The sequence below is a fragment of the Vigna umbellata genome, chromosome 11 (genome assembly GCF_029865625.1).
Source record: "Vigna umbellata cultivar VRB3 chromosome 11, Vumbellata_1.0, whole genome shotgun sequence".
In the NCBI taxonomy this organism is placed as follows: domain Eukaryota; kingdom Viridiplantae; phylum Streptophyta; class Magnoliopsida; order Fabales; family Fabaceae; genus Vigna; species Vigna umbellata.
Window position 1 is genome coordinate 3,965,778 of NC_142175.1, and position 15,058 is coordinate 3,980,835.

The window sequence follows — 15,058 nt, forward strand, 5'->3', positions numbered from 1 at the left end:
TTAGGGCCATATAGCAAACCTTTTCCAGGTGATCTTTTAATATACTTCAGTATGCGAACAACTGCATCCCAATGGTCTTCACATGGGGAGTTTAGAAATTGACTCACCACACTAACTGCGAAAGAAATGTCAGGACGCGTAACAGTAAGATAGTTTAATTTACCAACTAGTCTTCTGTACCGTTCAGGATCTGAGAAAGGCTCCCCCTGATTTGGTAGGAGTTTGATGTTAGGGTCCATAGGTGTCTCAACAGATTTACAGTTCATTAACCCTGTTTCCTCCAAGATGTCTAACGCATACTTCCTCTGAGATATGACAATACCATCATTGGATTGTGCTACTTCAATACCCAAAAAGTACCGGAGTTTGCCAAGATCTTTGGTTTGAAAATGATGACAAAGGTGTTGTTTCATCTGAGAGATGCCAAGATAGTCGCTTCCTGTGAGAACAATATCATCGACATACACTATTAAGTAGATACATCCAGCACTCGAGTGGCGATAGAACACTGAATGATCCGCTTCACTGCGAGACATACCAAATTGTTGAACAACACAACTGAATTTACCAAACCAGGCCCGAGGAGACTGTTTTAGGCCATATAAGGATTTGCGAAGACGACATACCAATCCAGATGACTCCCCCTGAGCAACAAAGCCAGGCGGTTGCTCCATATAAATTTCTTCATGCAAATCACCATTGAGGAAAGCATTTTTGACATCAAGTTGGTAAAGAGGCCATTGGCGAAGAGCGGCCATGGCAATGAAGAGGCGAACAGAGGTCATTTTTGCCACTGGAGAAAAAGTATCACCATAATCCAAACCAAAAATCTGTGTGTAGCCTTTGGCAACCAGTCGAGCTTTCAGACGATCAATCGTGCCATCAGGACCAACCTTGATAGCATACACCCACCTGCAACCAACAACAGACTTTCCAGATGGTAATTGGACCAGCTCCCAAGTTCCACTTTTCTGTAAAGCACTTAATTCATCCATCATAGCTTGACGCCAACCAGGATGAGTTAAGGCATCACTCACAGATTTGGGAATTGACACAGAAGAAATGGATGAGAGACAAGTATAAAAAGATGGAGATAATCTGTTGTAATTAAGAACAGTATAATGGGGGGAAGGGTTACGGGTAGAGCGTATACCTTTACGGAGGGCAATAGGCAAGTCAGACTCAGTTGCTGGAGCCGGAGGAGACACATGAGGCGGCACCGGAAGTGAGTCATGAGGGAGACGATTACGGCGACTATAAACCTGAAGGGGTGGAGGTGAAGGATGATCCTGTGGTGAAGGAGAGTCTAAAGAAGGAGAAGACAAAATGGGTGGAGCATCACCAGGAGGATCACATATAAGAGGAATATCAACAGTAACAGGGAGAGGTACAGAACTAGAAGATAGATGTGAAAAGTAAAAAGAAGACTCATCAAAAGTGACATCAGCAGAGATAAAATGACGATTGAGGGAAGGGGAAAAACACTTATAGCCCTTTTGTGACCGTGGAAATCCTAAGAAGACACATTTGTGAGACCTAGGAGATAACTTATCAAGACCAGGACTAAAATCATGAACAAAACATGTAGACCCAAAAACTCGAAGAGGTAATGGATGCAGAGGGTCTTGAGGAAATAAGATAGAATGAGGGATTTTGTTATCTAGGACGGAAGATGGCATGCGGTTGATAAGATAACATGCTGTGAGAACTGCATCACCCCAAAAACGGGAGGGTACTTGACCATGAATAAGAAGTGTACGAGTTGTTTCAATAAGGTGTCTATTCTTACGCTCAGCCACCCCATTTTGTTGAGGGGTATAAGCACATGAGGTTTGGTGAAGAATGCCATGAGAAGCCATAAACTGTTTAAACGGTTGAGAAAGGTATTCACGGCCATTATCACTACGTAAATTTCGAATAGAAACCCCAAACTGTGTTTTTATTTCATTGAAAAAAGATTGAAAAATAGAAAACAACTCAGAACGATTCTTCATTAAAAACAACCAAGTGCATCTGGAATAGTCATCAATAAAGGTAACAAAATACTGAAAACCTAAAATGGACTTAACACGACTAGGTCCCCAAATGTCAGAATGAACCAATGAAAAAGGAGACGACGCCCGTTGTGAGACACTACGAGGAAAGGAACTACGAGTATGCTTCCCTAACTGACAAGACTCACACGACAAACTTGATAATGTGGACAACCTCGGGACAAGTTGTTGTAGTTTGGCAAGACTGGGATGACCGAACTGAGCATGAAGAAGGGATGGTGACTCCATGACAACGCCAACATGTGGAGAAGGGCGGAGATGATAAAGGCCATGAGACTCACATCCTGTGCCAATCATGTGTTTCGAACTCCGGTCCTGCAACCAAACAGAATCTTTAGTAAATGAAATAACACAATTAAGAGTACGAGTTAAACGACTAATGGACAATAAGTTGAAGGGAGACCCAGGGACATAAAGTACATGATCAATGGATATGGATGGAAAAATATTAACAGTACCAATACCATGAGATGAGACTCTAGACCCATCAGCCATTGTTACTGAGGGTAAATTATTCGGACATGACAAGGAAGAAAACAAGGACTTGTTACCAGTGATATGATCGGTGGCGCCTGAGTCAAGGACCCAAGGTCCAAGGGAGTGAGTTAGACCAACAAAAGGTGTACCTGTACGTGCAACAGATGCAGATGTAGTGGAACCAGAGTGCTGATGATCCTCATACCATTTGAGAAATTCGTTAAAGATTGCAGGTTTGTCTATGATATTAGATGAAGTAGGATGGTCTGCAGACGGTGATCGGGGAGGTGGATCAGAATTTGCCATTGCTACAGGTCGAGGAGGACGTCCATGGAGAGCATAACATCTATCAATTTTGTGGCCTAACTTGCCACAATGGTCACATTTTGGACGTCCTTTACTTGGCTTGCGAGACCGACTTCGATCATCACGTTGAGCAGCCATAACAGAGGAATCATCAGTATGAGGGGATGTCTCAGTGACCGGTTTGCTCGGTATACGCAAAAGAGCAGAACAAGTAGAAGTAAAGTTGGGTATGACAGGAGAACCCAAAATCTGATCACGGACATGAGAAACATCATCAGAGAGTCCGTATAATGCCAACAACATGAAGAACTTTGATCGCTGTTCCAATTCTTCAGCAGGAGTGGAAGCAGGAGGTAATATATCATTAAAGTCATGAAGAAGGGCATGAATTTTACCCAAATATTCTGCCATAGGACCAGGATTGCGCGGACCAATAACAGTTAATAGGTCCTGACAAACACCATAAAGACGCTGAGTGTCATTGGTGTATAACAACTTCGCTTGTGCCCATACTTCTGAACATGTTTCATAGGATCGAAACATTTGTTTCAGTGAGGAGTGAATGGTGGACTTTATAACAATGCACAACTGAGCATCAATTTTCATCCAGCGGGAAGTGTCATCTATGGGAGCAATAGTCACATTTTGAGTAAGATGATCTAAGTACCCTTGACTCTTCAACCAAAGTTTGATGTCGGACGCCCATGTTGCATAATTTGTGCCATCTAACTTGTCAATGGACAAGTGTACATTCACATAATTGGTATATATTGAAGGATCAGAAGATGAGCCACCAATAGAGGTGTTTGTAGACGAGGAAGACGCCATAGGGAAGGAGAAACCCTAAAAATTCAAAGTGCTCCGATTGATGCAACGACCACAGATCCAGAAAGAGGGCGAGGAGGCGATCACGGCGGTGCTGATCGGCGGCGGAAAGCTCCGGCGACGCGCCGGCACGCGGCGGCAGCGGCGGCAGCGGCGACTCTTGCGGCGGCGCGTGGAGGCGCGTGGGAGGTCCGTTCGCCGCGATCTTCGTACGACGGTGGTCGCCCGGCCGAGACGATTCCGATGGTGTGGTCGCCGGTCGATTCTGGAACTCCGGCGACGGCGGCGGCGGCGGCGGCGACGGCGGCGACGGCGGCGGCGGCAGCGACAGCGACTGCGGCAGTGAGGGGTGCCGGAGACCGTGGAGTTGACTGGAACTATTCCTGTGCTCTAGATACCATATGAGAAATAGAGAAGATTGGGAGAGAATATCCCTTGTGTGTTTAGCATACACATAGGGTAGTTTATTTATATTGTAAGATATGGGCCAATGCCCTTAATACATAATAGACTAAGCCCAAATAACAGAAACACACATCTTATCATCTAACAGGTCAATTAAATGATTTTGAGTTAGAAATTCTTTTAAAGATATGGGTTGAGTAGAATTTGTTGGCTACTATCTTAGTAATACTGAAGTTGCTATAGTTTAGTAGTATTAATTTGATCATGTCAACGACACCATTATCAAATGTAGTTCTTTTTAAAAAAAATCATTAAGGGACTACAAGATGAAGTTCCTTTCTTGTATTAACTTCTTCCTAATCCATTATGAGGAGCTAAATCTCCTAGGTATTAAAGTGAGATGTAAACCACTTTAAACTCTCTTGTATTAGGTACTATTTTATTTATGAATGCTTGATTTTAATTACATGTTTGTGAATTGATATATACTTGTTGTTGGATGAACTGATCAGTCATGTTATTTCACTAGCTTGAGATTGAGTGAAAACTAGTTTCAAGTTGTGGTTAAGTCAATTTTTCTGTATGTTTTTAAATGTTAGGAATAAATCTAAGGTTGCAATTGGCTATAAAATCCTAATTTTAATATAGGTGATCCATTCAAGTAGTCATTGAGGGATCATATTGATGTTTGGTTATCCTAGGCTCTAAGTGTCAAGAATGGACCTAAAGTTCCATTCAAAGAGAACTCTCAAGACTTGATTATTTGTAGCGTCATATTTAACAATAAAGCCATTACTAGAGAGGGACAAAGTGGCGAAGTCGAACTTCAACACGTTTTAATCATTTGAAAGTTAATATTTTTTAATTCAAACAATTTTATCATGTCTTTTACTCGGTTTTCATGAACAAAACTTGTTTTGTACATCTTACAACCCATTTACTGTTTTATCATCAATCAAACTAGTTAGAACATTGTGTTTTCTATCAAATCCCTGTGGATATGACACTTGTTATACTACAAACTACCCAGTATACTAATTGGTATATTTGGTTGTAGTGTGGGCTCCCAACACAAACCTCAAGATGATTTAAGTTAACACCTACCTTGAGTTGAGGGAAATCAAGTTCGTGTTAGACCTCAAGTCATGACAAGCCCACAATGGGTTGTGTAGAGTCAGGCCCACCTTTAGCCGACTCAACTTAGGCCCACCTTGTAACATCCCAATTTTTTTTTACACTTTTAAAGTCATTTAGTTATAAACAATAAATAATTTCTAGTAAAACCTCTCAAAAACATGATTTTTGAAAAACTTTTTCTTTTAAATTTTAGTCGTCTAATAGTTTAAATCAGGTCGTCTAATAGTTAAATATCGAGTCCTCTAAGAGGCTAAAATTGATATAATCTAATAGACCAAATCTTTAACTCATTTAATGAGTGCAATGAGTTCAAGTGTTATCGTCTACCGTCTACTATACAATAATCACTTCCAAATTTTAATAAAAAATTACTTAAACTGAATAATCTGATGACCTTTATTGAACCTAAGAAAAACAAAATCAATTGTTTTTACATAATAAATTTGAGTGACATGAAAAAACAAAATTATAAATGGCAAGTTGTTAGCCCAAACTCATCTCATTTTCCTCTCGTCTATAATTTCTATGCATCCATACTTGCTTCATCATTTGCTTCCATGTTACACTTATGATCGTCGTAGATAAAAACCACAACTACAAACACAAGGGTAAGCTAATATAATAAAGAGTGCAATCAAAGAATTATAAATATAACATACATCACAACACATCATTCATTATATTATGGAATTCTAGCTCTAGTTCTACTTGCCTTACAACATCATCTCAAACGTCTCACACTTATCTTGAAGCATTCATGGAGACATGCTCATTCGACTCTAAGCATTCACGTGGACATACCCTAACGGTTGGGACAATTCATGAAGACGTGCTAAGGTCTCAAATTTCAGAAAAATAAACATACTTAGATGCCTAGGAGCACTCTTGCTTACACTCGACTTATCATAGTCAGATGCCTAGGAGCACTAATGGACATGCTCACACTTGTTTTGGAGAATTCACGGAGACATACTTATAACATATCATTAGTTCAGTAATACAAAACATGATAATGATATTAATACTCGTCTCAAAATCACATGAAATATTACCTCCCTTAACTTGAATTAAGTACATAAAACTTTGAAGTTTCTCACTTATGTTTAAATCTTTACTTTTCCTTCAATTATACTCATCCACATTCTTTCTCACCCAACATTACACTCAATCACTCATTTAGTATGAATATTTATAGGTTTTACTTTTACCCTTAAAATCAAAGATGCTCTAAGAGATTTTATGTGATGCTTTTATTAACCATAAAATATCAAATATATTTATTAATACATTTATATTTTCATTTCATTTTCTTAGGAAAAATCTTATTACATCTATAAAATAAAATCTTAAACTTTAAAGATAATCCTCGTAATATCCTTGTAGATAAAATAAGAAAAATTACTTTAAAGATAATTCCACACACTCTATAATCTTATAAAAACTATCCATATATCATTAAATCTTTTATCTCTTAAGAAATTTAAAAATATCTTGATTATACATCAATATTCACCTTATTTCCTACGTAATCTTAATTTAACGGCTAAAATATTTCCTATAATAACAAATTATATTCCTAATATCCTTCTGGATAATTCTTTGAAAGATATTCTTACCAAAATATGTTATGCCTCATCCATTAGTTTAGTTATCTTCGCAGTTTAGTTATCTTCATCGAACAAAATTGTACTGTTTACTCCTTTAGTTATTTGTATAGTCTATTGGACTAACTAGGGTTGGAGCCACCACGAGCCAAGCCAGTTTGAGCCCACCTCGAATTGAATTAGTTTGGAGCCACCTTAGGTTGAGTAGTGTTGAGCCCACCTTTAGTTGAGTAGGGTTGAGTCAACTTGAGTCAAGTCCACCTCATGTTAAGTCGAGTTAGACCCATCTTTGGTTGAGCCATATCGAGTCGAGTCAAGTCCACCTCATGTTAATTCAATTAAGACCCACCTTTGGTCAAGTCACGCTAGATTCACCTCGGACTAAGTTGAGTTAGGCCCATGTTGGGTTAAGTAGAGTTGTGTCTATATTAGACTTAATAGAATCAAACCACATGAGATTGATTTATTAAGGCCGAAGTCAAATTGAGTTTAGTTGGACCTAGATAAGATCGATTCGATTGACCCATCCTAATCTAAGTTGAGTTAGACCCACCTTTGATTGAATTGAGTAAAACTAACCTTTAGTTTATTTAAGTCATATGCACATCAAATCAAGTTAAATTAAGATGACGTTAGACTAAGTTCAATATGACCTACATGATGTCGATCTTAAACCAAGTTCAAATCATGTTATGCTAATTTAGGTTCTAATCTAATTGAACCCAAATTATATTTAAAGATTCCTCCTTCTGTTATAAAAAAATATTTAGAAGTTCATAATATTTTTGTAATAAGGAACAAATCTTCTAAACCTAATCAAGTTTAAAGAAAATATTTGAGAATTAGAATTTTCAGTCTGTTCGTTTAATAAACCTAATAAAAAGAATTTTTGAATTAAAGCTGGCAATAAACCATGATGGAATTGACTATTCTACTTATAAGATTAACCAAATGGTCAATTGGAAAATGTTTGGTCAATGGACTTTGTTTCCGAGTACCTCCTACGAAACTTAACATTTTTCTTCCTTGTAATTACTTTAGAATTTAATATTAACTATTTTAAACGTTGTCTAGAGTTCACTTCACATAAAAAATTTTATGTTATGTTTTTGTATTATTAACAAAAGTAATTTTAAAAAAGAGAAAAGATAATACATGACTTAAAATATTTCGTCTGGCGCTTTTTGAAATACAAGTAAAAAATAAAGTCGTCCAACTTTGGAGGAATATAATAATCCAGCCGAACATGACGAAATCGCCGAACCGAAATATGTGATGAGGATGAACTCAAAAATAAAGATAAAGTGGTGAGACTTCTGAGCAAATATAAAAATCTAGCTATTTAAAATTTAATTCTAAAATATAAATAGATAATAATTTAAAACAATATTATACCTAATTAAATTCAGAGATATATGTAACTATATTTAATGAATTTTTATTAAATTAATTAATAAAAAATAGAAATAAAATTTTGAATGAAAAATATTACTAATATTAATAGCAATAAAACTATATCCAAATTATATATTAAATTGAAACACCGAACCAGATTCATGTGCATCCAAATTTTATATTAAATTAAAACAGTTTTAGACTTTTTCAACAAGTGTAACAATCTTGAATCCAAATGTCAACACTACGTAGTTTCCGGTAGTCTCATTTTTCAATGTAAGAAAAATTTGTGTTTCACATTGTATTATTTTCAGACCGTTAAAACAATAGTAAATAACACCACATTAAATCAAGTTATTTAATTCAAATATAAAGTAAATTATCAAGTATAGAAGTAATAAAATGGATGGTATAACTTCATGGACTGTGAACAAATCAGGATCATTCAGTTAATTGCTGGTCAAGTTAAATTAAATTTTTAAATAGTAATTCAAAAATTAGCACGGTGATGTTTTTATAATATATATTAACAAATATTTTTAGGAGGCTAATCAAAAATTCAATTTTGACCACTTCAAATATAATAAACAAAACCCATCCAATTGGTCTAAGATGGCTATTTATTCTTTTTATTATTATATTACTAATGTATTTGTTTGTCTTTGAAAGATGGTCAAAAGAATGTAATATATAAATAAATTAAATAGAATTGAGTATAGTATATAAACCCCTTTCTCCTCGTCATCTTCGTTATCAGGGTGTGTTGGTTTATTTCTTCATCAGAAAGTGCTTTTGAGTTCCAATGGCTTCAATGTCTCTTAGGTTCTCTCCCAATATCTCTTCACTCACAAACGGTACCTATATCAGCAATTACTTTCTTATTATATTTCAACTATTTTTTTTTATATAAAACTTATTTTTTTTTTATCATTAATTACAAGGTTTTTGTTACTAATACGATTAACATCGGTAATATTGTAGGTGGAAATCTCTGGCGAAGCAAACATTCCAACAAGAATTTTTCCCATGGAAGTATGTTTCACATATCCTCTGTTTCTTTAGTTATTTAACCTTTTTATTTGTTATAACTTAATATGTTAACCTTCTTAATACAATCTCACAAAATAATCCACTAATCGATAAACTTGCGAAGTTATAATTTTCAAATCTATTTTTCATTATTCTTCTTTGTATCACTTTGATATGATACCTTTAGAGAATCAACGAATATAATTTTTAGTTTCATACTTTTCTTTGTTTGAAGGAATTTTTACTTTCAGAATTTTCCTTGTTTAGAAAAATACTCAAGTACTTTTATCTTTTATTTATTTATTTTGTAAAATTTGATATAAATATGTAGCGATGTACAATTTTGGAATCATAATAAAATAAAGGATGAATAAAGCTTTTCAAAGTTATATTGTTTGATTTATTTTTTCATTTTTAAAGTATTTAATACAGTCTTTTAATGATGTATTATTGTCTTAAACGCTTTGAAATAGTGTGGTTTTATTTAATATCGTATATTTATAATATATCTCTTTAATTAATAGAAGTAAAAAAAATTAATTATTTCATTTGATTTGTACCATAAATTTTAATTTTAATTTAGTTTCCTCATGAATTTGTTCACTATATTATTTTATATCTTTCCTAAAATTCGACGTATGTATTCGGATTATCATTGCCCAAGTGTCACTACTGAAATGCTGCAGTCATCACGAGATATAAATATTATTAAATACTTTTCTCATAATGAGAAATAAATGTAAGGTTGAATACTGAATATTGAGAACTTACTAAGATGTCCACAAGAGCTTTTTTCATATAATTTTCTAAATAAGAAAAATTAAAAAAGCAATAAAAAGTGAAAAAAAATGGCAACCATAAAATCTGCAACAAATAATTAATAGAAAGATTAATCGAAAGTGAAAGGTTACACAAAAATACTTAACATATAGAAATTTGCGTTTATTTTTATTGACAGAGTATTATGTTCAATGAATTAATTTTAATATCATTGGGATACCAAGATCAAAATGAATTTGTTTTTCTAAGAAATATAAAAACTAATTATATGTGACTTTAATTACTAATATACTACCATAATTGAGGAAAAAAATAAATTGTTGAAAACAGTTTCAATTATTTCAGAAATAATATGGTTTTTGTCAAATCAACCATTTTGAATTTTGTTGTGAATTATACTGCATGAAATTAACATTTATGTGTTGTAGGTTCTTTTGCACCAAAAACTTCAATGCACCAAAGGAAAAATGAAATAGAATATAACCTTTCGAAATTGCAACAACCGATTCTGAAGAATCAGTTCAAAAGTGTTGAAGGAGTGTCTACGAATGAAGAAAACAACAAGAAATATATTCCCAAAGCAATCTCCAAAGAATCTTTTGGGTCTGAGGAATCCATTGCTTCTGAAACAAAAGACATTGTTGGCTCTGTCAAACGTTTCTTTGTTGCCTTATATTGGTTTGTCTATCCTTACACAATGTTTGGTCGAGTAAGTTCAATCTTTTTAGTATTCCTTTAATACATATAATTAATCCTTAAATGTTATGGTTAATACTTAATTCAATTTATTTTTATGAAACACTACTTTGGATAACAGTTAAAATATATAATTCTAGTTATATAATTGAACGTAAATCTTAATTTACTATCTCAGTCTTATAAAGATAACTTAGATTCAAATTTATTTTTTAATATGGTATTAGAAACATTTAAAGTTTATATCAAACATTAGAATAATTTAAAATTTATAAAAATTGAAATTCAAATCTATATTTTCACCCGTTATCAGATTTACTTCGTTTCGATGTTCGATTTTCTTAACATAATTAAAGAAGTGTATTAGAATTGAATCGATTTGTAAAACTAAATTATAGTTAAACTAATTTCTAATATCCTAATTGTTTAAAATTTATTTTCCTTTGACAGACATTAAGCACGATTTCTGCATCACTTCTAGCAGTAGATAAACTATCAGATATATCATCTCCTTTATTTTTCATTGGTGTATTACAGGTGAGACTCCAAATATGTTCGTTTTTATTCTTAAATGTTCAATTAAAAGCAATCCTTTACTTTGTTAATACTTTCTGACTTTTTAAAATGTTTCAGGCTCTGCTACCTTTCTCGTTGATGGACTTTTACGTTAATGGCGTGAATCAACTGTATGACTACGAAATTGACAAGGTATGAAACTTTTACTATTAGAAATAAATAACTTGAAATAATTTATCACTTTAAATATAGTAAAAAAAAATGCCACCTTTTATATTTAATAAGCTTTTTGAAGGAAGTACTGTATTGCTTGTGTTTTATTAATCTCTGTTCTTTTCTCTTTTGAAGATAAACAAACCATTTCTTCCATTGCCATCGGGGGCATTTTCCTTTACAACTGGTGTTGTTATTACTGTGTCATCTGCAATCATGGTATTAATCCATTTTTTACAACAGTATAGGGTCCTTGTATATATAGCATATGAGGCTTATTGTTTTATTCTTTTGTTACAGGGCTTTTTGGCTAGCTATATGATAGGTTCTTGGCCATTATTTTGGGGTCTTCTATCATTCTTTTTAATATGGAGTGGTTATTCAATTAAGGTGAGTTTTCTCAATTGCACTTATAATTATTTTTCTTTAGCGGTTGGTGACTCGATTATTGTTGTTAGAAATAGAATTTAAATTTAATTTAATACGAAAACTAGTTTATAAAATAAAATTTATATTCATATTGCATATTATAAATTGATTTTATCTATAGTCATTTCTAACCATTTATATCAAATTTCCGTAGTTAATTTGTCAAACTGATCATAAGTTTCTTTAACTTTTTATATATTTTCAAAGTAGACTTTTAATACCTTATGTTTTTCCTCTGTTTGACTAAGTTTTAATGTTCTTAATTTTCTTTTTTTGTTATAACACTATTTTGTAACTTTTCAGGGTCCCTTCTTGAGATGGAAGAAAAATCCACTGCTTGCTGCAACTTGCATATATACTACTTTGGCTCTTATATTTCCCATTTCGTTCTTCTATCACATGAAGGTTTGTCCTATACAATATTATTAATTAAAGTATAAGAAAAACAAGGGAAGAGTATTTTTTATTTATTTTTTAATGAAATGATTTGTGTGAAATTGTCCAGACTTTTGTGTTGAAGAGAGCAGTTGCCTTTCCAAAGCCACTGATGTTCTTTGTTGCATTCACAAGCATATACTCATTGGGTATAGCACTGTTCAAGGTAAAGGTTTATTCTTTCTCAAACTATACATACATTATTCAAACATCAAATTTTTTTTGGTCTGATATATGACTAGTATAAAATATTTTATTGGATGTTTATTATATAGGATATACCCGATATTGAAGGAGATAAAGCATTTGGCATCCAATCTTTTTCAACACGTTTAGGTCAAAAAAAGGTATGGTTTTTTGAGTAAAACATGTGATGTTTTTTTTGAATAAATCACATCTCTTTGATGTTTCTAACCAATCTTCCTTAATTATTAGGTATTCTGGATTTGTGTTTCCATTTTCGAATCTGCTTTTGGAGTTGCCATTCTGGCAGGACTATCATCTTCTCACCTTTGGGTTAAACTTGTCACGGTAATATACACTTTTCACACGTATACATTGTAATCATGAACAGAGAGATTATAATGTCACCTCTTAGAATTGTTTTTTTTTTTTTAAATATCATGCTTAATTTCTTTATTTTATTAGTATAACAGATATATTTAAATCTTTTCAATAATGCTTGAAATTTTTTGGGTGTGAAACATTTAGGGTCTGGGAAATGCTGTTCTTGCTTCAATTCTCTGGAACCAAGCCAAATTTGTAGATTTGAGTGACAAAGCTTCCATTAGATCCTACTATATGCTGATTTGGAAGGTAATAATACTCTTAAATAATGTTTATAATATAAGATATACTTAGTTCATCATTTGACAAACATATTTGGACGTGATTTGTATTGATGTGTTTTTTTTTCCTTGTTTGCAGCTATTGTACGTGGCATACTTCCTCACGCCTTTAATTAGATAAGGATATGTTTGAAGATTAAAGCAATATGTTCACAGTACATTGAACAAAATAAACGATATTTGTTTTGCTTCTAAAGTTAATAAAACTGTCAAAAGTGTAGAGATTTTTTTTTTTTTAAGTAGTTGTTGTATTCTTTCTTATGTGTAACCTGTCTAAATCTTTTATTTGATAAAGTATTGTCATTTATCTAACGGATGTAATGTAAAAAAGAAGACCATTTTACATGGGCTCGAGAAATGAGATGTACTTTCATTTATTTATCTGAATGATATATATGAAGCTTCAACCTTATATACTACTGGAATTCTACCTTCTATACTTTTCATATCTGATCTCTACCTTCTATGTTGGCTATGATCATAATCAACTTATAATATGAAGTTTCTTTACATTGCTTGTTTTGAAATTAATCCAAAATATGTATACAAAATAATAGCTCTAAGCATAATACATTTGACTAGTTCTAAGAAATCACAAAATAATTTTAATAACTAAAATCTCTTTTATAACCTAAATTTTGTAAATAAATAAACCTAAAATTACCTATTATTCTATTTGCAACATATTATCCTCATATGTTGAATTTTGAAGCAAAATATTTGAAATATGTTAACACTCAAATACGATAAAAAGTAAATATTAATTTATTTTAGCATGTAAGGGTAGGAGTTAGAAGTTCTTGATAAGTGGACATGTGATTGTATATATAGGAATTGTGTTACTTATTTACTAAGGGTTTTGCATCGTCATGATACAATTGGGATGATATTCGATAGTTGAATATTCTACAAGGTTTATGGCTAAGTTGGCACAATTATATAATGTGATAATGCATGACTTCCAACTAGCATTGTATTAGATAGTGATATTTTGATAAACGTTGCGAGAAACTTTGAGGAATAAATTTATGATGATTTGTACACATCATTCTGAAACTAACAACACAAACCAAAAGAATTATAGAATCGTTGTAAGATATGTTGAAAATGTGTGTTGAATAACATGGGAGGTAGGATGAGGTGTTACTCTTGGTAGACATTACTTACAATAACAATTTTCATAGGATAACTTCGTATGAAGCATTATATGGAAGAAAATGTAAAACTCTTTAATGTTGATATCAAGACGGGTAAACATGGATGATAAGACTTGAGTTGCTAGCAGATTATAGATACAGTTAAATTAATCTAAGAAAGGATGAAAGCTTCACAAAGTAAATAGAAATCTTATGATGATCAGAGGAAACCTCTTAAGTTCATGGTTGGGGATCATGTTTTTCTACGAGTGACAACTACACGAAAGTAGGAAGAACTTTAAAGTCTAAAAAGTTGTTTTCTAAGTTTATTGGATCATACCAAATTCTCTTAAAGATTGGACCAGTAGGTTATGAGGTTAATCGGCCAATCTTCGTAATGTGTTTCGTGCATGACTAATCACAATATACTAGGACTAATCACAATACACTAGCGGGACTTGTGGAGCAAAAAAAGGTTTGGGGAAAAAGATGCAAAAATAAAGACTATATATCAAGTATCAATTTATCAATCATCACATAATCCTACTCAAACAAGCAATTGCAATTTGCACATGATTAATGATCTGCATTGCAACCTATATGTCTAGATCAATTGAAGTTTCTAAACTGACGACATATGAGAGATGAGTCAGAGTTCAAATCCAATCCAATCATCATGATCTAAACAAACCCTGCTACATTCGTAATGGGAAGGGGAATTTAAACATTGGATCTAGTAGTGATAGAGTGATCTAACACTACCATGGTTAATA

General features: G+C 33.0%; 1 protein-coding gene across 1 annotated transcript; it reads left to right on the forward strand.

Moving 5' to 3' along the window:
* The first annotated feature begins 8,934 nt into the window (after window positions 1-8,934).
* Window positions 8,935-13,568, forward strand: LOC124833116 (glycinol 4-dimethylallyltransferase-like). Its single transcript, XM_088101850.1, has 13 exons — window positions 8,935-9,057; window positions 9,185-9,235; window positions 10,441-10,721; window positions 11,159-11,245; window positions 11,342-11,416; window positions 11,573-11,656; window positions 11,738-11,827; window positions 12,170-12,271; window positions 12,372-12,467; window positions 12,577-12,648; window positions 12,737-12,832; window positions 13,013-13,117; window positions 13,229-13,568. The coding sequence occupies exons 1-13, from the start codon at window positions 9,006-9,008 to the stop codon at window positions 13,268-13,270; spliced, it is 1,233 nt and encodes a 410-aa protein (XP_087957976.1). The 5' UTR covers window positions 8,935-9,005; the 3' UTR covers window positions 13,271-13,568.
* The last annotated feature ends 1,490 nt before the right edge of the window (window positions 13,569-15,058 follow it).

Bases quoted from the DNA above. Each gene is read 5' to 3' on its own strand.
- LOC124833116 (XM_088101850.1), top strand. From the start codon at position 9,006: ATGGCTTCAATGTCTCTTAGGTTCTCTCCCAATATCTCTTCACTCACA. The intron at 11,657-11,737 runs GTATTAATCCAT...CTTTTGTTACAG, and splicing joins CTGTGTCATCTGCAATCATG to GGCTTTTTGGCTAGCTATAT. The intron at 12,649-12,736 runs GTATGGTTTTTT...CTTAATTATTAG, and splicing joins CACGTTTAGGTCAAAAAAAG to GTATTCTGGATTTGTGTTTC.